The sequence below is a fragment of the Platichthys flesus genome, chromosome 17 (assembly GCF_949316205.1).
Source record: "Platichthys flesus chromosome 17, fPlaFle2.1, whole genome shotgun sequence".
NCBI lineage: Eukaryota > Metazoa > Chordata > Actinopteri > Pleuronectiformes > Pleuronectidae > Platichthys > Platichthys flesus.
Genome location: NC_084961.1, coordinates 11,175,651 through 11,202,187, shown reverse-complemented (window position 1 = coordinate 11,202,187; position 26,537 = coordinate 11,175,651). Strand labels below are relative to the sequence as shown.

The 26,537-nt window shown below is 42.1% G+C and overlaps 1 protein-coding gene across 3 annotated transcripts in view; it reads right to left on the bottom strand.

Annotated features, from left to right (window-relative positions):
• Positions 1–26,537, bottom strand: part of vps50 (VPS50 EARP/GARPII complex subunit) — a 95,736-nt gene that overhangs the window by 22,403 nt on the left and 46,796 nt on the right. The window contains exons 14-23 of one of the 3 annotated variants that reach the window (XM_062409913.1): positions 19,501–19,592; positions 19,267–19,361; positions 18,402–18,500; positions 16,743–16,833; positions 15,513–15,698; positions 13,723–13,841; positions 11,925–12,031; positions 10,781–10,902; positions 7,189–7,266; positions 6,644–6,724 (exon numbers count right to left, since the gene is read on the bottom strand). In XM_062409913.1, the coding sequence (XP_062265897.1) occupies positions 6,644–6,724; positions 7,189–7,266; positions 10,781–10,902; positions 11,925–12,031; positions 13,723–13,841; positions 15,513–15,698; positions 16,743–16,833; positions 18,402–18,500; positions 19,267–19,361; positions 19,501–19,592 (1,070 nt within the window). Of the gene's footprint in view, positions 1–6,643; positions 6,725–7,188; positions 7,267–10,780; positions 10,903–11,924; positions 12,032–13,722; positions 13,842–15,512; positions 15,699–16,742; positions 16,834–18,401; positions 18,501–19,266; positions 19,362–19,500; positions 19,593–26,537 lie in introns of those variants that run through there. The other 2 variants (XM_062409914.1, XR_009924457.1) reach the window with 2 other exon arrangements.

Genomic DNA, 26,537 nt, shown 5'->3' with positions numbered 1-26,537 from the left:
ACACATTAGTTCGGTTTTAAAGTGTAAAGCTCTCAATTAACGTTTGATTCTGAAAATAATGCGACTCAGTTTGTAGCATTCCTCTAGAGCTGAAATAATGTTTAACTAATTAGTCAATTAACAGCACATTAATCAACAGCAAAGATTTTAAGACAAAAAAAACAATGGAGGCAATTCCTCAAATTCATCCTCATTTCCTTAGCGGTCTTTTAAGCCTGCCTTGTTTGGTCTGGACCTTCAGGCTGTTCCGTTGTTTCCTGAATCAAAATAAAGGGGACTTAGACCACAGTCCAGACCGACAGACCGAAACTCTGTCCATTCAAAAGAGGTGTTCTTGGTCCGGATCAAACTGAAAGGTGTGATACATTGTGAGTTGAATGACTTTGTATTTTGGAATCAGCTGAAGAAAGTTAAGGAATGTAGAGTGACCAGTCACCTCACAGGGTAAATCTGGCTCAATTCAAGTTCAATAAAAGAGGAACTTTAACTATGCATAAAGGAAAATAATTGTTGTCTGTCAAAAAACCAGAGTTTGCCGGCAAACTATAAAAAGTAAAATAACTTTTAAACAAACAAATAACTAATGGACAACTTGATAGTTCTGGAATCCCTCTCGTCATTAAAGGAAGCTTCCAGCTGGGAGTTGAGAGGTGATCGCACCATTGAAGTGTCTCAATCTGCCGTGATTGACTGCTTACTCCTCTCCAAGCCATTCCATAGAGATTTATGGACAAGCGGAGTGGATTGGCTGCCAGGCAATTACTGTCAAGTGGATGCTATTGCACCTCTTCGTCACTCTAATACTAGAAATTTGGTTCTCATTAGATGAATGTCAAATGATATTAGGACCTTCATTTATTTTGTGCGACACCACGCAGCCCCTCTAGGCCGTATCTCTGACACCTTCCTCTCCCCGATGCTGCTGCTCCGCTCTCGACAGCTTTTATGGTAAAATATAAACAGCCGAGATAGAGGAAGAAAATGTCTCCGTTGAAGTGCTTGAATTAGAAGAGCTGCATAAGAATGAACCAAACCTTGCACCGGGCTGGGAGGATAAAAATATAAAAATGGGTGTAAGCACAAAATTCTGCTCATCGCCGCGTCCGTGAAGCTGGGAGAGGTGATGAGTCACCGGGAGGAGCAGACAGTAAGCAGAGTCTGTGTCCAGGGGGATCCACTGTCTCCACATCAGAGCGGAGGAACATGCCCTTCAGCTGGACCTATCAATGAAGCGTGTGCACGTGTTTCACTGACACCCCCCCCCGCCATCCCTCCCACACAAAACGTCAATACATGTGATATCCAGACAACTGCGCTTTAAAGAGTCACACACCACGGATCTTAATTATGATCTATAATCCCTGTCAAACGGCATTCCCTGCTGGCATGATGCCCCGTTCACAGAACGAGACAGGCCGGCCGGAACAAAGACTCCAGCCCCGGACAGTGATGTGCCCTCATGAGAGACGAGGGACTAATGACTAGATTCAGTGAGCGGTGTGTGTGTGTGTGTGTGAGTCGATGTAGCCTGTGTTGTTGTGTGTGTGACATTAGCCAGCGCCACTCATGAGGGGCAGTGCGCCAGTGTGTGTCAATGTGCCAAGCTGAGTGTAGCCAACCGAATCCAGCTCGGGGATTATCACCCCGTTACTGGAGCGAGCATGAGAAGTGTGTTGGACAGACTGTTGAATGTAGACATTATTAACCCTGTGTGTGTGTGTGTGTGTGTGTGTGTGTGTGTGTTTGTATGTGTGTGTGTGTGTGTTTATCAATGAAAAGTCTTGGTGCATGTGTGTTTTCTCGTATATCAGTGTGTGTTTTTGTGAGCAGCCTCGCTGCCAGAACACTGGAGCCAACACAGAAATTATCCGACCCCTCATTGCTGCTTCAGTGCCAAGCCTGAAAACGCCTGAGTCCCACTCTACACTAAAGCTGAGTGGCCATAAACAGGCATATGCACACACACACAGACCGAATCAACAATGACTTGAGCAGTTGTAAGATTCGGGGGGGAAAAAAACAGTATTTCCAGACATTTGATTGTTTCTTCAATGCCTGGGCCCGTAGCCAACACTCAAACAAACACACAGACACAAAACATGCCATTGTATATTCAGTCAGAATCCCTAATAAACTACGTGGAGCGATACAAGCGGCTGAGAGGCATCCAATCGCTGGCACACAGCTGCTGAAGAGGAGGAGGCGGCGATGGGACAAACAGATAAGATGGAGGGGGGGGGGGGCAAAAGGAATGAGAGAGAAAAGTGAGAGATGGAGCGACTGAAAGAAAGAGTAAATACTGGGGCTTAATGTCGCGAGAGGAGTAAAACGACTGTCAACCAGAGGTGGCCCTCGGTGGAAACGCCCGCCCGTGTCAGCTGCCGTCACCGCGCTGCCTGAAGCGACGACTCCACAGCTGTCACAGCTGAACTTTCTGGCAGCGACAATATGGTCACAGATGGGGTTCATGGCATGAACCTGATGTGGCACTGACACCCAACCTGCGCCAGGCTGTATCAGACAGGATCGCAAGCACATCATCACTCCCCATGACAGCCGCCTCCTCTTCAGCAAGACAATTCGGAGCGTCACGATCAGGTGAGGATGACATATTCGGAGCTGGCATAGATGACACCAAGTCGCATGTGATTACACATTATGTGGAAAGTCTTCTGTGGCAAAACGCTGAGTTTCCGAAAAAGCAATTACATCTCTGCCAATGTCACGAGTTTCTCCCCAGCCATACAGCCTCAAAACACCCGCAAAGAAACAGGGTGAGGAAAAGCGTCATTCCCCCACACAGGCCGCGTGGTTTCACAGAGGTAATCAAGGATACGCGATGCAGAGAGATGGAGCATAAACTCAGGGATGATCTTTTTCTTCCCCCCCCCCCCCCCCCCCCGCGGAGCTCCTAATTTAAACCAAAGCCGCTCTATACCTAAGTTGAGGTGAGATGGATTCTCGCCGGCGTTCATGTGGGACCCGGAGTCATTACCGGCACATTGGTTTTTAGAATCAACAAGTTGCGGCGGCAAATCAGGGGAACAAAACCGCAAGGACTCGGCTGCTCAATTGAAATGCAGTGTGCAATTAACTTTATAATCTGTTTACAAATGAGGTCTACCCTGCTGAAATCTCTGGAGTGTGTGGGTGTGTATTAGTATGCAGGTGGAGTGTATGTGGGCACTCTATGTGAATATATTCACATTTTCACTACGGAGGAAGTCACTTAATATAAAAAAAGAGGGATTTATAATCCATATGTGTAACTTACCACGGACACTGGTATAAATACTAATATGGCTGGACAGTGGAAGAGCAACTAGAGAAATGAAGGAGTGAAAACAAACACTTTCAATGGAAATGAGTTGCCATCTGTGGATTTTGTAATACTCGAATTAGCATATCCACGACGTCATAGCATTGTGTTTGCATTCAGGATTGTATCAGCAAGTTTCAGGCCTTTATCAGTTTGCTTCTCTCCAACTCTCTGTGCTCACATATGGAGTATTTTAATCTAACAAAATCACCACACATATAAGTTAAAGTTGCAACTTCTGATTTTCGTTCACTTGTGATAATGGTCACATTGTTAGAAGCTTATTCACTCAAAAGGCAGGTCAGACCAGGAATTGAAAACTGGGTCAAGACATTTTCCGGACTTTGACTTTCACATATGAAACAACACCATGTCATCCAACAGATCTGAAAGCAGCTCTAGAGGGGAGGGGAAGCCTTGAGCTCGCAGGGCAACACTGGAGACACACTCGGGTGTGGGGCTGCTATAAAAAGCTCCATCTGATGGCATAACAGAAACTGGTAGTGCCAATTAATTGAGCAACGGCTGATGGAAAACTCCAACCCACAGATGGTCAACCAGTGATGTCTCTTCTTCAGTCAGTCACTCACTCATGGACAATCAAGTTTATACATCCATTGAGGTGCGGGCAATAAATACAATCTACATTCGCTCTGGAAATGAGAGTGATATACAGATGTCATCTACTTTTTTTTTTATGATGCACAGTAAACGTGTGCGTGAACATTGCGAAAAGAAGAGAGTGTGGATGTGAGATTTATGAGTGAGGGTCATGATGCGAAGCACAGAAGAGCAGGAGACAGAGATGAAAAAAGGAAAATCAAATCTAGGGAGCGCTGTGTTAGTTTGGAAAATGGGGACTTTTTCCAACAAAGAATGATTTATTAAGATGAGCTGAAATAGTTTTGCATGTGCGAAAAGACAGACTCAAAAGCCTTCGCCAGTTCTTCACAGAGAGGACGGGTGTAGGTGCCGAGCCCAACGCTGTGCTCGCCCTCTGAGGTGGTCCTAAATAGCTTTTAATCAGGCAGCCTGAGGCGGACACAAAGTGATACTGTTATGCTCATTTGAAATGTCTGCATGTGTGTGTGTGTGTTTGCATGTTGTTTAGGTTTAGCACCATTTTATCTCCTCAGAAAACTCACAATTTCTCAGATATAAACGAGCATCACACTCTTTCACTCGCACTTATCTGTGCACGTGTCTGTCCACGTCCATGTGATCTTATTTGGGGTCGACCCATCCACAGTTTTTTCACATTATTGGAATTGTAATTCTTTTTTATCGTTGACTTTGTTGACAAAATACATAAATTAGATTGATGCAGCCATCTCTCCCTAATCCTACTCGCTATTCCGTGGTCTCGAATAATGTTCCTTCTCCTCCTTCTGAGAAGGCAGCTGAGCACCAAGCACATCAGCCGGCGTCTGTCTGACATTTGAAAGTGTCTCACAATTTAGCCAGAAATATATGAGGTGTAAATAGCTGCTATGATGCACCCTGAGGGGAGGAAACATGTTGCTGCATCGCTTTGCTTAACGCAATATAAAGTTTTGATCATTTATTCTTCTTTTATGTGTTTTCTGACTTTTATGTGTTTTCTTTCCTCTGCTTTATTTTTCCTCTGTTTTTTTCCACGTCCCCAGACCACCCCCGATCTGATAAAATGAGAATAACTTTCACGCCGCAGGAGGGAGATGTTGTTCTGGACTCCTCCATCCACGGTAGATAAACTCATACATATTGTTTCAGATACCACACTTATCAAACTGCTAAGCTATGAATATTAGCCATCCTGGCTTCTGCACTGTCCAAAACTGCTGTGTTTTAAATAGGTGCTTTGTATGGTGTGTGCGCTCCTACTGTGAAGAGCTGCTGATAACCGCTTCATATTCTAATGTGATTGAAATTAACAATGAGCCAGTAACAGTTGAAAACTCATGACAATACAAATTCATAGCCGAGAAAACAGCCACTTATTGCCCAGACTTTTCTTCAATTGATCCAGAACCAAATAGTAACAACACAAAAACACAAACTTCAATATCGTAAAATGAATGTACACGTGCAAATTAAAAGTAATTCTTCAAAGGGACTTTAACACAAGGCCCCACTTGATGTCAGAAAATGAAAAATGAAATAGCACCCACGATCTCACAATGAAAATTAAACATTTTCTTTTTCATTTTCAGAGCTGATGGAGAATTGTGAGTCACAATTGGTGACGCATGATAAGAATCTAATTCAACAATGCAAAAACAATATTGGTCTCCTTCACTACAGCAGTTCTGGGCTTCTTCTTTATATTTGTCGGAAATAGAAGCTCAGCTATAGTGACCTGGTTTCTACGACTTCAGAGCTGGACCCTACGATACAGTTCTCTACAGTATTTCAGCAGATTAACTGATCATATTTTTAAACTGGAGTGCATACCGTCATCAAGGCCCACCAGTCCCCTTCATTTCATCAAATCAAACTGACATGGGAGAAAACATAGCTCCATGTTGTGTGAATGAATGAAAAGATTTGTTGATGCTTAATATTAATATTTCTTTGAATTCAAGGCAGAATTAGTTCTATCATAATTGGAGTCATGGGACACAACTTAAAGTCTTTTCTCATGAAAACTATAAAAAAAAAATAAGCCCAAATATCCCCTGGATTCAGTTTCTGCCTCCTGGGAAGAAAAGTTTCAGTGGCATTGCAGATTAAGGTCGGATTAAACTTTGGTTTTGTGGTTTCTTTGGGCCTAGAAGGCTGTCTGATATGGAGATGAAGTGAAAGATGACATTTACATCATTGTCCTCATATAGCAGAGAGAGACACATATTCGAAAGATACACTGTCAGATATAAAAAAAGACGGGGAGAGTGTGGACTGGACCAGACTAATTGTCCCAATGTTAGAGAAGGGAGCAGTGATTGAGAGCCCTAATGGAATAACACGCCTCTGGTGGGGCCACTTAAACAGAGGGAGGTGTGTGAATGCACGGGTGACCACCGGCCAGATAATGATGACCCATAATGCATTTTGCGGCGACATTTGCGCCGTGGACTCTCTCAACACTAGGACGACACGCATGCGGGCGTGATGGATAGAGTGGATGGACGGGGGGGGGGTAAAAACACTGGGAAAGGCATAAAGAGGAGAAAGGTACATAAGGGCGGAGGGGGCAGATTAGAGAGAGCAGGTTTGTGTCAGAAAATGAGGCAATGAGATAACGAGCTACGGTAAAAAGAGAAAGAGAGAAACAGAGAGAAAGAGGCAGAGAAAGTGTGACAGGAAAAGAGAGAGCGAGAGAGAGAGAGAGAGAGGCAGTCTTACCATGTCAATGAGGTTCTCCTGGATCCGGTTCAGTGTGGTTCTCAGTCTGCTGCTGATAAGGCCCAGGCCCGATGACTCATACTGTAGAACACACACACACATATACACACATTTACTGTCTGCACCAGGCACAAACATGTCCATGAGAACACTTCTGTGTGAGAGCATCTACACACAAACACACACACACAGCAACATATAGCTCTCATCCCCCATAGTTAGACACAAGAGCTGTATTTTCTGCTTCTAGAGGAATCTAGAGGGAGGAGGAGGATCTGAGTGGAACAGGCATCTGTATCACACAATCACAGCAGCTACAGTGGAGGTACGGGAGTAGAGGGGGGGACAGCACAGCAAACTCAACATCGAATTGCCTCTGAAATCACAGTTTCAGATGTACTTGATGTCACTTGAGGGAGCAAATTGCACACAGGTCGAGAGCTTCAAATCAACCCCAACCACAAGTGTTGACGGGTAGTTTGGACTCGCGGGGCTGGCACGACCCCTGTGAGGCAGTCCAAACCTTTTCCAAAGTCTCCTCTTACCAAGCAAGCGGGGCCCACCACCCTGGCAGCACCCGACTCTCTGCCACTGTGAGTTGGCAAAGAAGGGCTTGGGATGGGCTATGGATGATGAGTGGGCAGCAGGAAGAAAAAAACAAGAAATAAACACGTGAAGGAGCAAATAATAAAACTGAATTAGATTATTCAGAGTAATGGGTGGTATTACTCAAGTACACACCTACGCCGTTAAAGACTCACATTTAATGTAGGAGTCACGCCTGGATCAGGATCTGGTGGTCAGCCATGTGTGGTAAGGAAATACCCAAATGTTGTTTAACCTTATTATTATTATGATACATGGTTCCTAATTTTCGACCAAGACATTTTTACACTGAAGCTAGCACATTATCATATTTGGAGTGTGGTCTATTCATTTTGACATCGTTTAAAAAAATAAAATAATATATTGTATAAATATATAATATAATATAATACAAAATCAGTTTCAGCCGCCATCTATGTGACATCTGGAGCTCCACCAGCTCCACTAGTTGGTTTATATGCAGGATAGATGCATTATGGGCAATTTGGACCCATGATCAAAAGATTAATAATCTAAATGACATCTTGATTGCCACTGTTCTTATGGAGACCTTCCAGAATGAGACAAAGAGCTCATTTAAAACTCCAGCTATAGGATCATTGACGAATCAGTGTGTTAGATCACAGCCTTGTTCAATTATCTGAAGGAAGATGGAACATATTTGCGAGGGCGCGTGGGATTCTTTATTTCATTAAATAAACATTGAGTTGCACATGTTCATGCAAGATGAACAGCATCCAGTGTGAAGACCTGTCTGTGGGAGTCAGGAGTCCAAAATGAAAAAAAAAAAGAACTATTTATTGCATTATTGCTCATTTTTCAGGGAAGCCATTTAATCAAGTGCCAGACACTCTCCTGGTCTGTTCTTTGTTTTTCTCTCTGCCTCAGCACCTGTTTCCTTCACCACTGTTTTGGTAGCCAGTCTCTCTCCTCCCCTCTTTCTTACATCATATTTCAAAAGCAGAGTGACAATTCACATCGCTCCATCTTGTCTTGCCCTCTTCCCCCCCCACATGATCCTCCTTCAGTCGCCTCCAAAAAGAGACACCCAAATGAAATATCACATTTTTTACCACAGGGAAACGCTTTTCAATAAATTTTAAAACCTGGAATCCGTTTTCCAAGAAAGAGAGTCGGTAAATCTGCCTCATCCAGTCGCAGCAGTTCAAAGCCTGGTTATCAATTGAGATGGAGAATACGTGAGTACGGCACATAATGTATCTTTAGCACATGTCTGGCAGAGTCAATAGAGCTGCTTGAATTGAGGGGGCCAATATACAGAGATAATGGGGGTATTTACCCTTTTGAATATTAATGTCACCCATTAACTGACTGTGAGTAGAGAGTTCGAGCCGTTCATCCTGATTCCAGTGGTGTAAAGAGAGTGGAGCCTAGGTCAAAATACCAGCATATGTGCACAGCAATCTGTAGCAGCCTTTTAAAGATTCATGGGGACATTAGCATTTTACTGTAGGTGCCTCTTTGAGGGAGAGCATTAATGAAATGGGTGGGCTCACAAAATGGCACATAATGAGGGGGCAGGAATGTGAGAGTTTCAGAGAGGTACCTATAGGGATGGAGAGAGTGGAGTGGGCTGTGGGACAGAAGAGAAGATGAAGAGGGGGAAGGCTTTAATATCTTTTCTCAGGATGCCGCACCTTTAGCCCTATGAGACATATTGTGATTTGTGAATATGGTTATCCTCTGCTATGATAAGATGTGATTGATTGACTGATTGATATGAATAAAGGTAAAAAGATGGAAACTCACTAACATAATATTCATGGACCCACAGTGGTCGGCCAATAGCCTGCATATGAAGATGGACGACTCAACAAATAAAAGACAAGAGGCAGCCGTTTGGTATTCAGACAGATTACAGGGAAAAGGCAGGGAGTGTAACAGACAAAGGAAAGATCCATCTGGACGGAACAGACCCTGCATTCTCCATTTTAGCATTTTGACTCGTATATAGTGACAGTTAGGTCCAGTAGGTTAATAGGCTGCAGATAAAGATGGAGGATGTCCCTCCACTTCCTTCACAAATTAAGCCAAAATATTCCGGCTACCCACGCTGCCATCTTGTGCATTTGGGTCTGCACAGTAGTGATGGAGATGGGATGGAGCCGCTGTATCCAGGTGTCGCCGATATATATGCTCAACCAAGCTCAAGTCAGTCTCAGCTGTCAATCAAGATGTTTCACAACATGATAGAAAAATGTATTTGGTGTTAACTTTTTAGTTTGGCCCATTTCCCATTCATCAACATGGAAGAGACCGGGTTTATAACTTCTATTGCAAACAGGTGGAAAATTGAGACGCTTCACTTCTGGGAAGCAGTCATGTTGGTTATATTTATATATGGTCTGAGGGTCGGATTGAGGAACATGAGAAAAGAGATGTGCTGACAAGCCATCAACTCGTAACTAGTGTGTTTCTTTCCCTTCGCCTCCCCATGACACACACACACATGCCAATAATCTGTACATGAGCGGCTCCGCGGAGCATTCATCCTCTTTATCTCTCTCGCCTCAGCGGGGCAGAAGTCATTTTGTTGCTATCATTACCACTTCCCCGAGGGCGCTACTGACACAAATGCTATTTTCTTTCTTTGCGAGGCACAGTGTAAATGACATGAGAACCCTTTGATGGAGTAAAGACGGACTGGGCTCACAGACAGTAGCCTATTCTTCATCTGGAGTGTTTACTGAGACGCGCACTTGTGTTTTTTCTTCCTGTCACACTATAAAAAAAAGAAAAATATTATATATACAGTATATTGCCTGAATAAGGGGCTCAGATTACAGAAATTAGGGTCTGATTTAACCCTGAGAATCTGAAGTATCAACGCTCAATCCTGATTATCTTGTGGTGTGGGGGGTTAGAGAGCTGTCTGCCTGGAGACAGTTTGATATTTAGGATTGTAAATATGTCATTATGGAACCATAACAAACCAAATAAGAGAGACAGAGGGACCAGAGCAGCTGATGGTGCTGCCAAGCAACTGTAAACACTCTGAGGCCCACAGTGTAGTGTGCTACTGTTGACAGATATTATGAATTACAGTTAAAACATCACCTGAAGAGTAGATGACCCCTTTTGACCCATCTCTCCAACAGCATAGGAATTATCCAACCTTTGTTTTTTTGACATTAGTCTCTCACGTCTTTCTCTCCACATCTGCTTTCCCATGAGGTCACGTGAGAGCCGTGAGGTCACTGGAGCAATAATCCTAACATCCTGCAGTGTGTGTGTGATAATCTGGTCGTGTTTGACATTATAAAGAAGAATATCTGTGCTAGTTATGTTGGTGACTGATTGGTGAGGGATTTCAAAAACTGTAGTGTGAGCCCAGCTCAACTCAGAGTGGGGAAACAGTGGAGAGAGTCACAAATGTAAAAAGTAACACAAATCGGTTCTGTCACAAGGTATGGCTGGATATATAGTTCTAAACGTCCAGTATACTGTGGTTGTGCCTCTCAGTTTTAATGTATTGCTCCCTGGCATTAAAAAAGATCTGTAATACTGTACCATGTCATTGCGTCCAAAGAAGGTGTATACGGCGTACAGGTAGTAGTCGAAGAGCTGTGACACACAGTGGATGACGTCGAAGGCGATCGGCTTCAGAATGTTCATCATCTGCATGTACTTCCCTGTACAGAGAGGATGGAAACAGAGAGTTTGATGCATACTGTGGATGCTTTATCAGTATCACTTGAAAGTGAAAGAAATGGTTCTGTTCTCAAGTAAATCTTGTAGGAGATTAAAAGAGGTAAAGTATAACTACTGTCGTTAATCACAGTGAGACAGCGTCCTGTGGGAGGAACTTGAGTGGGAGTATAATACATTTGCATACACTTGAGAGCGAGGATTTAATTCAAAATGAAGGTAATAAAAGCAGGACGTACGGAGGAACAGGGGTGTTACAAGGTTACCAATGACTCAGAACTGATGAATGGAGGAAAAGAGAAGAAATAAACTCGATCTAGCTGGCTTTGCCAACTGCGACAGCATTATTTCTCTAACAGCCTCGTTTTTCACGCCCTTTCTCTTGAATTCTGCACTGAGAACTCAGGAGGCAATCGAAGAAATCTCCATCAAATTGCTGCACAGGCCAAATAAAAAAATGAAATCAAACTTTGGCTTATTCCTACTTCATGTATTTCACATAGCTTAAAATCAACATAAAGTATATATAACCATTACATTTTGAATATGCAGGAAGGGGTGGAAGTAAAGGACAGAGAAGGGACATTTTCACTAAATTGACTTATCATTTGTAAAGCCTCAGAGTTTTTAAATCAATTTCTGTATTAAAAGTTTTATTCAACCACAAGGCCACACAGGAAAGATAACTGCCCACTCTTATTCCGTTCCACACATGGAAAAGAAAATCTCATCAAGAGGGTCATACGCCAAAGAGCCTGCTTTTCCAAAGGTGAGACCCGATGTCATAACGGCCGCGTCACAAAGACGTGCAGGCACCTGGAAAGGTCAGAGCTCAGGGCGAAGGCTAACAGTTCTAAATGCGGCTCAGTCACACCTGAGCACGGCCGCCACATCAAGTTCTTTGCTTAATTGGTGGATAATGGACAAGCGAGCAGTGACACCGGCTCAAGGAGACGTAAGTGGTAGAATGTGAGTGTGTGTGTATGTGTGTGTGTGTAAGACTCACCCACGAGTCGGATGACGTTGAGGGTGGTGTTGGTGAGGATTGGTGCATTGGTCTTATTAAGGTTGTAGTCTGACTTCCTCTTGCTTCTTATGGTCTCTCGGGACACGCTGATGGGTTCAGGGTGTTGTTGGGTTGAAAGAGAAAGTAAGAGCAGAACCATGAGAATAGAAAAGACTCAATAATACATGGTAACATCACTAATCCTCTGACATCATCAGACGGGTTCTAAAACCCTTGTAATTGATCAATCAGAACCCATTACACAAGGCAGAGGGAACAGAAGGACCCCTGCTGGTCAAAGTCTGAGAACTGGTGATCCTGGAGCACCGGACCCCTGACACTGACCATCCAGCCATATTAGCCAGAAATCACTGCACGGGGCTGAGTAATGTCCGGATGTGGTCGTCCGACCCATTCAATAATTAATCATTAGTGATTCATGCTGATAAAAGTAGGAAAATTACGGTTAATACACGGGGGGAAAGGGAAAGGAAATGTGACGAGAGTTAAGGGAATAAATGATGCGGGTCTGACCTGTGAAATAACATGAAAAGCTCATTAGAACAACGCCTCCGTAATGAGGAGCTACTGAATAAGTAATAGTAATGTGTTTCCCGGTGTAAAACTTCGCCCTAAGCTCTCAGATATTCATAAACACGTTCACACTCGTGGGTTCATAGTGATTCATATATCCACAACATACATATATACATGCAAATGCAAAAAATATCTGTATCTAAATTTTGTTGATGTACAATGTTTCTACCTCCATATATTACTAGTATTACATCTACCATTCCAATTGTCATCACTGCTCTGACCTTCATGCTCGCCCCTCTCTCCCTTTACCTCTGTCAGACATTTTCTTTTTTGCAAGAATGCTTTTAACATTTCTGTCAGCACGCAACAAGTACGGAGTTAGTAGACAACAATGAGCGAAAAGGTACAAAAAGTCTAAGAGAAAGGCCTGGTACCGAGGGAGCTGCTGCAAAAGGCTGCCAACACACCTCTGCATTTTCTCTTCAAGCTTTAAATATTGTAATCTTTAGTTGATGTGCTCCCGAGAATGATCCCTCACTTTTGTAACCCTCTCTGAGACGTCTGTTTTTTTGGAGGAAGTTCTTCACCTTAGATGAGATTTGAGGACGTAATATGTCGCACCTCGTTCAGATTGTGAAGCCTAATGAGGCAAATTGTGATTGTGGTTATTCAGGATGCCCACCCCAATAAATTAAGAGGAATACCTAAAACATAAAGCTATAATGTGTTATTGTCTTAATTATGAGACTATGGAAATTAAATGTTGATAACAAATTAGACAAATGTCCTGAATTGCATTCAATGTTCTCTTTCACATTAAAATGGGTTCTTTTAAACGAGGTACAGAGGAGCACCCGGCTGCCTCTGCAGTTATTAAAAAGCGAGTAATCATTCGAAGGCCACCAATCACATCGGCGGGGCTGGCAAAAAAGAGAATTTATCGTGTGCAGACAAAAAGCTTCATACAAGCTCTCAGCTTATTAAGGAGGGTTATGCAGAGGTAGGCTAAATTTATCACTGCTAAAGGCACAGAAAGCCGACTGGCGCATGACTCAATATCCTTTTAAAAGCTCCTTAAAAAGAATCAAGGGTCGATCGTTCATTTTGTGCGCTTGAATAAAGTGAAGCATCGACTTTCTTTCAAGAATCTGAAGAGGAGCAGAGATGACGGTCACCGGAATGTACTGTGTAACTTCGGATGTCATCGTCTGTGCGTCCTCAGAAAGTGTGGTGTGAAATAACAAGACTTGGACCTGACCTCTTGAGAGGGGCGTCTCCCGTCTGCTCGTCCACGAAGTCCTGCTTGAGCTCCTCGGCGACATCGCTGTCGCTGTCGTAATCCTGATAAACATTCTTCTCCAGCTCGTCTGACTCATACTTGAGAAATGGGGGAAACAGAGGTCGTGGAAAAATGGTCAACGTGCCGGTGCTGAAGAAGAAATGCAGTTCAGATGAAGTGTGAAAAAAAAGAAAAAATCCAATGCCCTGGGGAAATTGGGTCCGGTAACACACTTAAATGAAAGATCCAGATTATGAAACCAAACACAAAAAAAAAGGCTACTGAAACAGAAAGAGGGTGTAAGGCGTTCTTCTTTTAGTCCTGGTGGCTGCACACCCATAAAAACTATTTGGCTTTCGGGGGGGAAAAAGCAGAAAATTCATTCACCTCTCAGGAGAGTCCAGGTAAAGCCCTGGAATAATATTTTTCTTTGTCCTTAACTGCAGGTTCAGGCAACACAACAGTCATATAGAAAAGGATTACAAGCTTAAGAGTAAAGCCCAGTAACGGCTGAGCTAAGCCTCATATGTTAGACAGAGCAATATTGCTTTTGATGTTGAGCCTAAGCAGAAAATATATCCATGTACAAATAAAAAAAACAGGTGATGTGTCAGGGTGGCGTGTATCTGTGTGAAGAACAGGGGGGCTGACTTACTCCTGTAATCCTAATACAATATGATATGTATTGATCTTCTGTTCAACAACGCATTAGGAACAATGCCAATTTTACACATTATGTGTTATCACATTGGTCAGGCTGTAGAATTGAGCTTCTTCTTGTTTTCCATTTCTTTGTCTACGTTTTCACCTGTGTCCGTTTCATTGAAGCAAAAATCTCCAAAAGCCACTGGACAGATTTCCACCAAACCTGGCGGAGTGATGCCTGAGCCACAGCTGCCCCTATGTCTACTTCTAATAAGTGAACAAGTAAAAAGCCAGCTCTCCCTTTCCAAGTGGAGCTGGCCTGCTCTTCTGGTTTAAAGATTCAGTTGAAACTAAGTACACTGAAAGATGTGCGGCAAAACAATCTCTCTTCTCTGTCAATTATGTATGGCGCCAAAGTGGCTCGGCTCGTAGCTTAACCGGACAACATAGGTTGCATGCAAAACTGAGAGGCCCCATACTGAGCAGCGAGGCACTTCTGTCTCTCTCGGAAGATGAAGTGCTGCCTATTTTAAATTTAACACAAAGCACCGCAGAAAATGTGTTTCTAAGAAATAAAAAGGTTTCCAGTATTGACGGACTTGGTGATAACTACTGCACTAAAATAGAGGGACCAGGGATAATTGCTTTACCAGGGAGAGAATTATTGAATGCCAACTTCTACATTATTATAGTCTGCTCTTTTCTCTTGGTTATCATTGGTCCTGCAGTGTAGATGCTCACAGATTGATTTAGTATTTAACAGCTTGTATAATGTGTCAGGCGATGCATCAAAGAGCCATAATAATAATGGCGGGTTCTGCTCTGCTGGCCTGTCGCTGTTAATAAGAGGCTGCCGTGGCCCCGGCTGATGACAGCTCCAGGTCTGTTGTAAACCACTTAATGACTCACAGTCATTACGCCCTAGTTCATCAAAGAGTTTTATAAACTTCTCTCTTTGTTAACTTGTTTGGTATTTTAACCTCAACAGGTTGCCTTGTCTGTTAGACGTGGCGGAGAGATTGGACGGTATCTGATCAACTCATATGATGTGCCGACAGTCTATATGTGGGATGTGAATGAAGAAAACTACCACAACAAAGTCTAACAAGCAAACGCCAACTCACTCCGTTGGATGCCAGCACATCCTCTGTCTCCTCCTCTTTTTCCTCGATGTGCATCTCGAACGGGTTCCCCTCCTGGAGGTACTGCTGGAAGAGTGACAGCTCCTCGTGGGCCGCTGTGCTCGAGGACGTGGCCTGTTTGCTCGGGGAGACGGACGGAGAGCGACACTGGCCCATGAACTTAAACTCCTGGAGTGGAGAAGATGGGACAGAGAGACACTTTGAAGGACAACGGATGTAGGCGTGCATTTGGTGAAGATGAGACAGACAATGGAGAAAAGAGGTTTTGCATTTAATGGATAATAATGTATAATTTTTCCATTTAAAAAAAGAGCCTCCGTTTTATCAAAAATACTCTCTCACAAAAAGTTATTATATTAAGGTAAAATAGAAGTAGTAACTAAGTAGAGCCCATAAAACCGTATACAAAAAAAACAATTGTAAGGATTTAAGTGTCTTTTTTGGAGGGAAATTTAAATAATAAGTGGTCAAGACTCAAACAAACACATGTTTGCGGACATGGTAACCTTTGACATTTGAACAACAAATTTCATTCCGTTCAACATCTGAGTTTAAATGAAAGTTTGAACTGTAACTGAAAAAATTCCCTCAGCGTCTTCCCTTTCCTTCCCAACAACAACGGGATGGACGACTGTTGTCTGCGTGGAGGCGTACAAATATTAGTATTACACTCACAACCAAAGCCAGTGTCCTGAGGGAACGTCTGTGGCAAGCTGCTGCACATTTCAGCACTCCAAAAAAAAAAATGCAAGTTTAAATAATCTTGTAACAGCGAAGCATTACACTGCCTGTTTACCATAAAGTGATGCAGACAAACAACATTTTCACGCCACTTATTCTGAAGATTCTTTTGCATGTGCGTTTGTTGCACTGTGTATCGGAGCGAGATGCATGAAAATGAGAAAACAGACTCTTGAATCTAACTCCATTTGTCTTTCTGACATTTCTTTCCCTTCTTCTGTGTGAAAAGAGCTGAACATGTTGATCCTTTCTTTAAATTGCTTACACAATTTCTCTGTTATAAATGTTATTTACCTAAAACATTTTTCTTGGTATTTTCACCTGATCTACTCTTCTGTTCAAGTTAATATTTTTTAACTATGGCTCATGACTGTGGAGAGAAAACCCCTGTAGTAAAAGCTGTAAAGTAATAACGTGCAGTAAAGGTCTCGCCTCCATTCTTGCTGCCTCACTGGTGTGATTGTTACTCACATGGAGCTGGGCGATGTTGAAGTTAGACTTGACAGGACAAAGTTCCCACGTCTCATTCTCCAGAAACATCCTTAGTTCTTCCAGTCGTGCCCTGAGGAGGCAGAAGAAGGTCGACAGGACAAGAGGAAGAGGAAGAGGAAGAGGAAGAAGAAGAGGAAGAAACGGAAACAGGCGGAGAAAGAGTCAACATCTGTCCATTGGTGACCTTGTGCTATTTAATACAATTATCCAGCTTCCATTCTGAGATTTCTGATTACATATGCTGACAAAAACACAACCTGCAAAGGTCACTGATACACATGGAAAAGAATAAAGAACAAGTGTATGTGTGTGTGTGCATATTAACATTTGTTTGTGTGTGTGTGCATGTTAACATTTGTTTGTGTGTGTGTGTGCATGCGTCACATGTTTCTATTTTAACGGTGAACACAGCTTGTGACAGCCTCCCTTGTGTCCACCTGCTCAGGTCACTATCAGGTCTTTGTGTGTGAAATGTCAGAGCAGTGTTGACTTCAAACACCACAGTCCCGACAACAACATGACTCAAAGCAGTTTGAAGCACGACATGTAAAAGAATCTGGAAGAGGTGAGAGATGGAAAACTCCTGGTTGACTTCAACATACATTAGTTTACAAAATGCTTATATAACTAGTCCCCACGTCTTAATTCCCCCAATATAATGCATTGATAATTCCAGGACGAAAAAAATGAGTGATGAATGAGTGTGTTTCTGATGGCCGCCCGCAGACAAATACAGGCATCACACAGTCAAGGGTCACTGATGTGTTTCTCTGAGGATGGCAACCTGCTGCAGAAAGAAATCACGGCTAATGCAAAGAAGATGCACACTGGAATCCTCCTGCGCACGGATGCAGATGTGTGTGTCTGTGAGACGGACATTTTCATAAACGGGCTCAATTAATTTATTTTCTTGCCACTCTAATATCATTAGGGTGTTTATACTAGCATCATCAACATCAATAGTCAGAACCAGATATTCTGATCAATCCTGCTGTCTGGGAAACTCTGTTCCTGGGTAGACCAATGAGGCTTCAACTGTTTATCTTCGTGTATTGATTAATATCTCAACTTCCTGCAATTAGAACGAATGTCTGAAAAAACATATGTTTAAAAAATTAGCTGGAAGCTCAAGATCAACAAAGTCGGCGTCAAAGTTCTTGTCAGTTTCCTGCTGATATCCCCTCCAGCCTTTCCCCTGTGTTTCTCTCCTTTATAATCTCTCTGATATTTAATCATCCTTCCAATAATTCTTGACAGGTAATCACAATCTCTGATCAATGCAAATCACCTCCGATGATGAGTTGCCGTCTGGTGTGACAGCATACATATGCATGTTGCTGGCGAGTTTGGGGTATATAATCAAGATGTAAATGTGATTCCAGCTCAGTGAGTGTTATCATGTAATTACACGTCTATCCCGAGGAGGGTTGTGCTCGGCGTGGAGCCCGCTAGCGGCAGCCAATGGTTCCACTTGTGTGCGAAAGTTTCTGTCAAGCGATGACAACCTGCTGTTCCAAAAGCTGCTCCACTTACAATCATCTCACTACTTGCTTTCAGGGAATATCGGGGCGGCCTCGGATGTCACATCCATCCACTGTGTGTCTAATTGTCCACACATAATCAATCCCATCAGTTTACCTGTGATAGTTCTTGAAGTAGTTGACGCTCTGGCGTTTGATTGACTCCTGCAGGACCTCGGACTTGCTGCCGCAGAACTCCTCGCCCACCTGCATCAACCTGAGAGAGGGGGTGGAAGAGAAGAAATGGTGACGGAGACAAACGTGAATGAAGGAGATGAACAGGGAAGATGTACAGCAGAGGGATTTGTCCACACAATGGTTTTCATTCTTTATGAATAAAGAAAGAAATTAAGAACACAAACAATTACACTATAACAATAAATAACTGTCGTATATTCTATATTGTGTTTGGCCTTGACACACATACTAGAGGGAAGATGTACAGTAAAGGGATTTGTCCACACAATGGTTGTATTCTTTATGAATAAAGAAAGAAAATAAGAACACAAACAATTAAACCATAACAATAAATAACAGTCCTATATTCTATAGTGCGTGTGGCCTTAACGTTTTCAAAAATTGACATTTCTTTGTCACTGACAGCAAAAACAAACTAGACCCCTATCACGAGGGCAGTTATCCTGAGGGCCTATAGTAAGAAACAACTCAGCGGAGAGGGGGCCCTGCTCCAGTGAACGGCTTATTACAACAATTATGTGAGAACCCCTTGTGTTATTGTATACTCATCAGTGTGAACTCCAAAATAGAGAGAAGCTGAGTAGTAAATTCCTGTTAAGGTAGTTAATATAAAAATTACTACTAAGTTAACTGCTGGCTACTAACAAAGCAAATTAAAAATTTTCTGCTGGGCATGGGAAAATATAAACAGTATATATACGTGTTTGTGTGCAAATTTTATTATCATAGCACACGAGTAGTGTGAGAAAAAAAGTCAAGCATAAAAAGAGAGAGACTGCACGTACTTGCTGATGACGTCCAGTACCACTATGAAATCATCATATTTGAAATTAGACATGTCCGTGCCCAGGATGTAGGCCTTCACTTTCAACTGGACATCCTGAGGAGACAGATCAGAGGGACATGGTTGATTTGTGGACGGCTTGATAGACACAATAAGTATGTAAAGAAAAAATAGAAGACACTAGACGACTTTGAAAAGAGAGACAGACGGAGAAAGGGGGAGGCAGTCTACCAACCTGCCAGATCCGTGTCAGACCGTGCTCCAGTTTCTTCTTCACGTAGCTGCGGTCCACAACCAGCTCATCAGACTTTGCTGCTGCTGCTCCATCTAGAAATATTCAATCAAAACTGATTAGGAGACGGTCTTCTTGTCCATTTCATTTAGTTATTGTGTTGCTCTGCTCTTTCTGGATGAGACCAATTACCTCATAAACTGACTTCAGAGGACAAAAGAACGGTTGCAAATACAAAACCGGACCCAAATAAAAGTCAAACAAGATGGGGCGTCAGTAGAGCACATACCTCTTCCAAGGCCCAAAAGTCTCCTTGCTCCTCGACTCAAAAATTATATTCCCATTAAATGTCAGATTTCTTTTTTAAATCAAAGTCCAAGAATTAGTCCCTGGAAGTCAGTGAACATGTACAAGAAAGTCCTTTATTAGATTAGAGAAAGGGAAAAATAGAGCCTGGAAGCACCCCTTTATTTATGTTGTTTATTTTGTTACCCATGACCCAACCTTCTCCCAAGCTGATCATCCGATCTGACCAGGTTACTTTCAGTAGTACTTAAGTGTCTGTTGGACCATGCCTGAATCTATGCTGGAGGGATGATAGAGAGAACGACTGACAGTGACCTAGAAATCAGTCGGGCTGTTAAAAACAAATGGCCGTTGAATGAGCTGTTTGATTCCTCAGACAGTCGTAAAATGACACCAACATTCTCAGCGAACACGGTTCCACCTCCATCATCCGCTCACTATCCCTTTATTTATGTTCCTCTCTTTCACCGATCACTCAGATAGAGTAGCGTGTGGTGCACATATTGCAGAGGCTACCGTGTCATCGGAGCTGCTATACTTTCCTTTAGCAGAAAATTGCTTCAATCAATCTCAAGCTGCTCGCCCTGTTTGAAATGGATTTCTGGGGAAAGCCAGAAACTCAGAGCCAGCGAGTCAACGAGCAGGTGGCTGCGAGTCCCATATTAAATTCCATTAATGTGCTGAGAATACAGATAAAGCTCTGCTGATGGATTACCCCACTGGTTAATGTTTATGGTTGTTTTTTTTTTAGGTTTGTCTCACTTTTGTTAATGTTCATTATATTCATCAAAAACTAATTTAAAATAAATAAATGTGACAGTTTATATATTAAGTGTAAAACATTAAAAAACTATCCTTCCTTGTAAATTTGTCAGTCCAGTAGTAATTCAGTTCTGAATATTACTGGACTGAACATTTTACAAGAAAAAAAAACAAAACTGTTGAACATTGTGAAGGTTAAGATGTAATTCAATGAGAAAAACTCTTAATATAATAAGTAATAAACTGCAATTTAATAAGAACATATCAAAAAACGACTAAAAAATCTGTTAGGAAATAAGCAGCAAGGAGAACACACACCAGAGTTCCACTCCCTCTGGATCCTAAATGTTGAACCAACTAATTGTTTCTTGAGAAATTACGGAAATCACACTCCAATTTAACAATCATAGCCATGAAGTTATTTGTGATACACAACTTAACAAGATACATATTTTAACAGAGTAAATCCTCTGATATCCTCCCTCTAAAATGATACAGCCTTAAATTATTATTTTTGCAATATTAATAGTAGATTCAAGGGAACACAGTTCTGCTACAGCGTCTTTTATTCTTTACTTCTGGGAAAAAAAGTATTCTCCTACGATTGGAAAAGGCAAACCGACAAATGTGTTAAATCCATCTTCATGTGCTCCAATCACTGGAGGAGGCCCAGATTATTGATGAGAAAGACATTCAGGGCTCAATAATTTCCAAGACGTCAGGCTTTGGTGTGAGAGCACCGAGGGAAAAAACGTAAATTTGTCACTGAGAGAAAACGTGTGACTCTTGTGTTTGCAATCACACTACCCTTCATTAACTATTAAACCAGATGATGTTGGACAGGGAAAACAAGGGAGACAGGCATGAATCACTCTGGGTGTTTTTCTTATTCTGTAGACGTGAGTGGGTTGAAAACACCTAAAGCTTTAACAATGCAAACACATAATTTAGCTCAGCTTGACTCGAGTGTCTCTGAGCTGCAGTCAAAACAGAGCCACGCTGCTCCAGACCGTGGCTCTGCCGTGTTGTGGCGCTGGGGGTGTTTTCATAATGACATGCTCCTAAAAAAATATATATATATATTTTACGAACAAATATTATTAGGCCCACGCACGGAGATATATCTAATCATATCAATCCGATGACAGACTATATGGAGGAAAGACGGAGCAGGGACAGATGAGAAAAGGCTCCAGAAACAAAGAATCTGAGTGAGAGTCTGAACCTTAGGACCCTTAACCTAAATATACAAGAAATATTGTTAACATAATGAAAAGTGAAATTTTTTTAAATCTTGGTGATAGAAAAGAATGAGCTTCCCAGACCTCTGGAGATCAGTCTGTGCTGCTTGAGGCTAACAGACTGCGGCTACATTAGGTGCTACAAGCAAATCTCTAATTTTTTTGTTAATGTGATTTTGTGACAATAATATAGGAATGCAGTGCAAAATATTCACACATGGGTTCCCTCGGACCATATCCAGACATCTTTCTGGAGGGCTGCCAGCTCCACATGTTCCACAAAGTGTCCAGGGCAACTGACTTGGACGCTTTTGTTCCCACACACAACCCCTCTTTAAAATGTTCTGGATTTCTGTTAATGTCTGAAAGCAGCTCCTGAGAAACGGCAGACCTCAGTCCTGTGCTGACCATAAAAGGTTTTCCACTTCCACTCTCCCTTTTTGATCAGTCTGCATAAACACCAGCACTTTACCCACTGGGCGTGTGTTAATCATACGCTGAAGCATACAATTAGCAGCACAAAGGATCTACTGAGTCTCACTATGGATTCTGACAGGAGACCCAGTCCACCAAATGAGAGGAAAATCCTCAGGGGGGAATTCATGGTAAACTGCAGTGGATTGGACCAGTGGGTTTCCCCTCATAGAGAGAGATTACACCATCCCTTTCATTGTCTACATCAATCTTTATCATCTGCATCTCTTGCTAATTAAATTAATATCTGGCACTATTTTCTATATCAAGAAATACATCTTAAAAGGCAGAATACAAGCACGGTTGCCATCTCCAGCAGTAGGAAACCTCCCTTAAAGCATAATCAAGTCATTAATCCCGTCATGAAATATATCACAAGCTATTTAACACCACATATTTACTTGAGATGGCCAAGTGTCTTATCTCTTGGGTAACGAATAAAAAGAAACATTATTATTATAATAAAATAACAGCTGTTTTGACTACTAGACCAGTGAGTTTATTAGTAAACACGAAGATACCAATTTGACAACAAGCTGGAGAGCAAGAGTACATATGCAGCTGGCTATTAGGGATGTTTATCTTCTCCTGCCACCAACTGATTGTGATCATCCCACTCAGAGATGGATGCGACAGTGATACATGATTTGAAATATTATTAAAAATTCACCTCAGATTCTCTTTTTACGTGACGCATTTTGAATGCACAGACACAACCTTTCATGGTTTCTAATGATGACATTGGGGCGGTGTTTAATAAAACGTGTATAGGAATATAATGATTATACTGGTCCTCAAGAGTAATTTGTTATTTGAGTCATTCATAGGGTTAGAAGTGAAAACAGTTGTGTCATTCACTAAAAGACAAAAGGACAGACAGGTTGGGAGATGATGACGTGGCAGCTTTCATAAGTTGGTTTCATTTCCTGAGTACAAGGACAGTACTAAGAGTGACACAGCAATCACGTGTACGAGTGGCAGGCTTCAATGGAAACACTGCTCATTCACCTTCAATGCGGTGATGTCATACGTTGCTGAAATGTATTGTAAAGTAAAGTAAAACAGAGTACACAGTGACGAAAATGTTAAACGTCTTGATTCACAGGTAGGTTCTGGAATAGGTTCAGGAATTGTGAAACAGTGTCTTTTTCAATAAGTGTATATATGGGTGTTTATTGTTTATGTAAATTGGAAATTATAATGTTGGAATGTTGATATACCACTGAATCTAAAAATATGTGCAGAATGTCACATGGTCGCAATTAGAATAAATTTAAAATATATAAAATATCTGAATCATTTGATGATTGTTCCTAACATAAGTAGGACTAATAAGTATTTAGTTCCTTGCTTTTTACATCAACAACTTCATGCTCATTAACTAAAGTTGTGGTCGGGCAGTTTGTGTCGGTGCGGTCTCCCAGCGTTGACCCAGTGAGGGCGGCGACGGCTTCCCCAGGTTAACCACTTGGAAAGCATTTATTATGGTTATTAAAAAGTGCTACTGCAGAGAGGGAGGAAAAGCTAAATAATAGGGAGCACCCTTTGCCAACCCGTAGGTGGTGGTCGGTATTCAACCCTTGGTGGCATTGTGAGTATAACAGAGTTCTTAATGACTCACGACAAACGCCCACAGGAGCCCTAGCTCCCCACTGGTATCAAACTATGACTCATACAACAGCAGCCTGTGCATGACTTAGCATAAATCTGTCAAAGTTTAACCAGAGAAGTCAGAACACAACTTTTGGTTTCTGAAATGAAAGCAGATGAAGCAGTGAAGGGAGGATTAAGATAAAAAAGTAAAAGAGAAATTCAGTTATAAAGCAGCAATGACGACACTGACAGTTTATATATTTAAACCCTTTCTTTGAAAACCTGCTCTGCAAAGTTAGATTCTAATCAGAGAAGATTTAACGCATTCCAACTGACATAATGTACACTTTTTTTGCTATGTTTTCATAGCAAAACAACCACACAGATTTCCACAAAACTTGGTGGAAGCATGTAATATGGGTCTCGGAAGAACACTTTAAATTTAGGTTCCGATCCGGAGGCGGATCCAAAAGTACGAGGGGAGTTTTTCGAGGCAACATTTTCTCAGAGATTAATTCATGGATCTTGACAAAAAAATCGGACATGTTTAGGAAAGAGATATCTATGAGCTGAGTGATTGAAACTGCTGTAGCTTGATTGAATTTAAGGGTCTGTTGGACCTTGGTTGAGGAACTGCATGCACTCAGCTCAGGTCCATTCTTGTTTATTCAGGCTTATGATTTGATGCATTCTGAGAATCTAAACAGTTGGTTTTATTAATATAAATATTTTGAAACAATGAATATGTGTTTACAGAGTTGGTTGCTGTAAACGTACATTAAACTGTATCTGAGTTCCCACCTGAAAGCCCTTAAACAGAGATGTATTTGAAGGACGTGTAATTTTAGCTACATGTGATCTATAAGCAGGTTGGAAATACTGAGAAATCTATTAGATTAGAAGCCATGTTGACTCAGCAGTAGGGAGGTATGCATGAATAAAAACCATAATGAAATGAATCAATCAAAAATAAAACCAATTACAGTTTGTTCAGTGATAGGCTAGCAAAGCATAGGTTACTCCACATAGCAGGTTCCCCTGGTTTAGTTTGTATAGTATGTTACTCGTGAACATGAATGAAGTGTGAAGGCCAATTCTCACCCTGAGCTTTGAAAACTGATGGTATTCTTTATCATATTAGAGCAGACAGCCTCCACAGATTCCATTGCTATTTTGCATGGTTCATGCCCCCGTATGAACATGTAACAGATACACAACTGGTCATGGTTATTTACCCTTAAATGCTAACACGCACACAGACACACACACACACACACACACACACCCACACACACAGCGTCCCCTGCACCTGACGGCCATCAAGGCTGATTCAACATGACGGGGTGTGTGCTTCAGCGGCAAATCCATTTTGTCGGCTCGGGATTTGACCCTGGCCTGTTTCACCTCCCGAAACAACCTTGGCTTTCATCAAGTGGCCAGATTAATTAGTGAGACGTTACACTGACCGGCTCAATATATCAAGAGGCCACAGCCCTAAATTTAACTGGGATGCTCCTTTTTTTCCTCGTTAATGAGGAAATGTGTGTGCATGTGTGTGTGTGTGACAGCAGAAAGACGGGGAAGTGACTGATCTTCAGGAGGGGTGACCGCTAAGACCCTGATGGCCTCAGGTGTGAGATGGAGGTCACCGCAGCTGCAAAAAATTATTCAACAAATAAGACAAAGCTTGTAGAGTAAATCACTACTCTGATGGACTCTCCCCACACACCAACACACACACACACACACATTAGAACAAGGACAGAAAGGTGAAAGCCAGGGTCGGGGACACCTTTGCACAAAGGTGACAGCCAATCAAATACTGAGATAATAGATGGGCCTCGTGAAAGGAAACGTGGTGTGTGTCCTTTCCCCTGCGAGGAGGGTACTGTCACTGAACATGCAGGACCTCCTTGAAACCTCCTCCACTCATCTAATGAATTCAGTACAGTACGGGAAAATGAAATTAGCCATCTTCCAATAGGCTGCAGGAAGACACAAGCTCATATGACGGTGTATGGCAAGACAAATGATCCAAAAACAGTGATGAAGTGAAAAATCCACCATGGCCTCTTCTCGTACACCGGTGAGAAATACAAGTTGGAGCAGAGCTTACTGCTAAACCACAAAGTATGTTTTGCCTTGACAGCAGAGGTTCTTGCGACTGATGTTTTCACATCTGGCGGCAGACTGGAGGGGCAGCGACAAACGCAGACGGATCCAGACATAAGCTTCAGGTTTTGGACAGATGTGGCGTGCTGTAATATATGGACTGTAATGGGAGTGAATTCTCCAGTGGAGGAGTTGTCACAAAATGTAGCAAATGATAGCGAGTTCTTTTCTGCAAGGATAGCCACAGGTCGAGCTGACATTGGAAAGTGAACAAGGTCACTGAAGAAACAATAAATTGAATATTATAAATGAGAAAGGACCTATTATCACTTTAATGTCAGCGTTGTCTGTTTGTGTCTAATTATTCATTATTAAAAGCTACAGCCCTGTGTCTGTTACCATGGAAACATAAGAAACTCAAAGTCACACGGACACGTTTCCATAAGAGAAAGAATACATCATTCATGGTTCATCAAATGTGCATATATTTATCTAGGGTCACACTAATCCAACAATGTCAATGCAACAATGTGTACATATCATTTATATTCA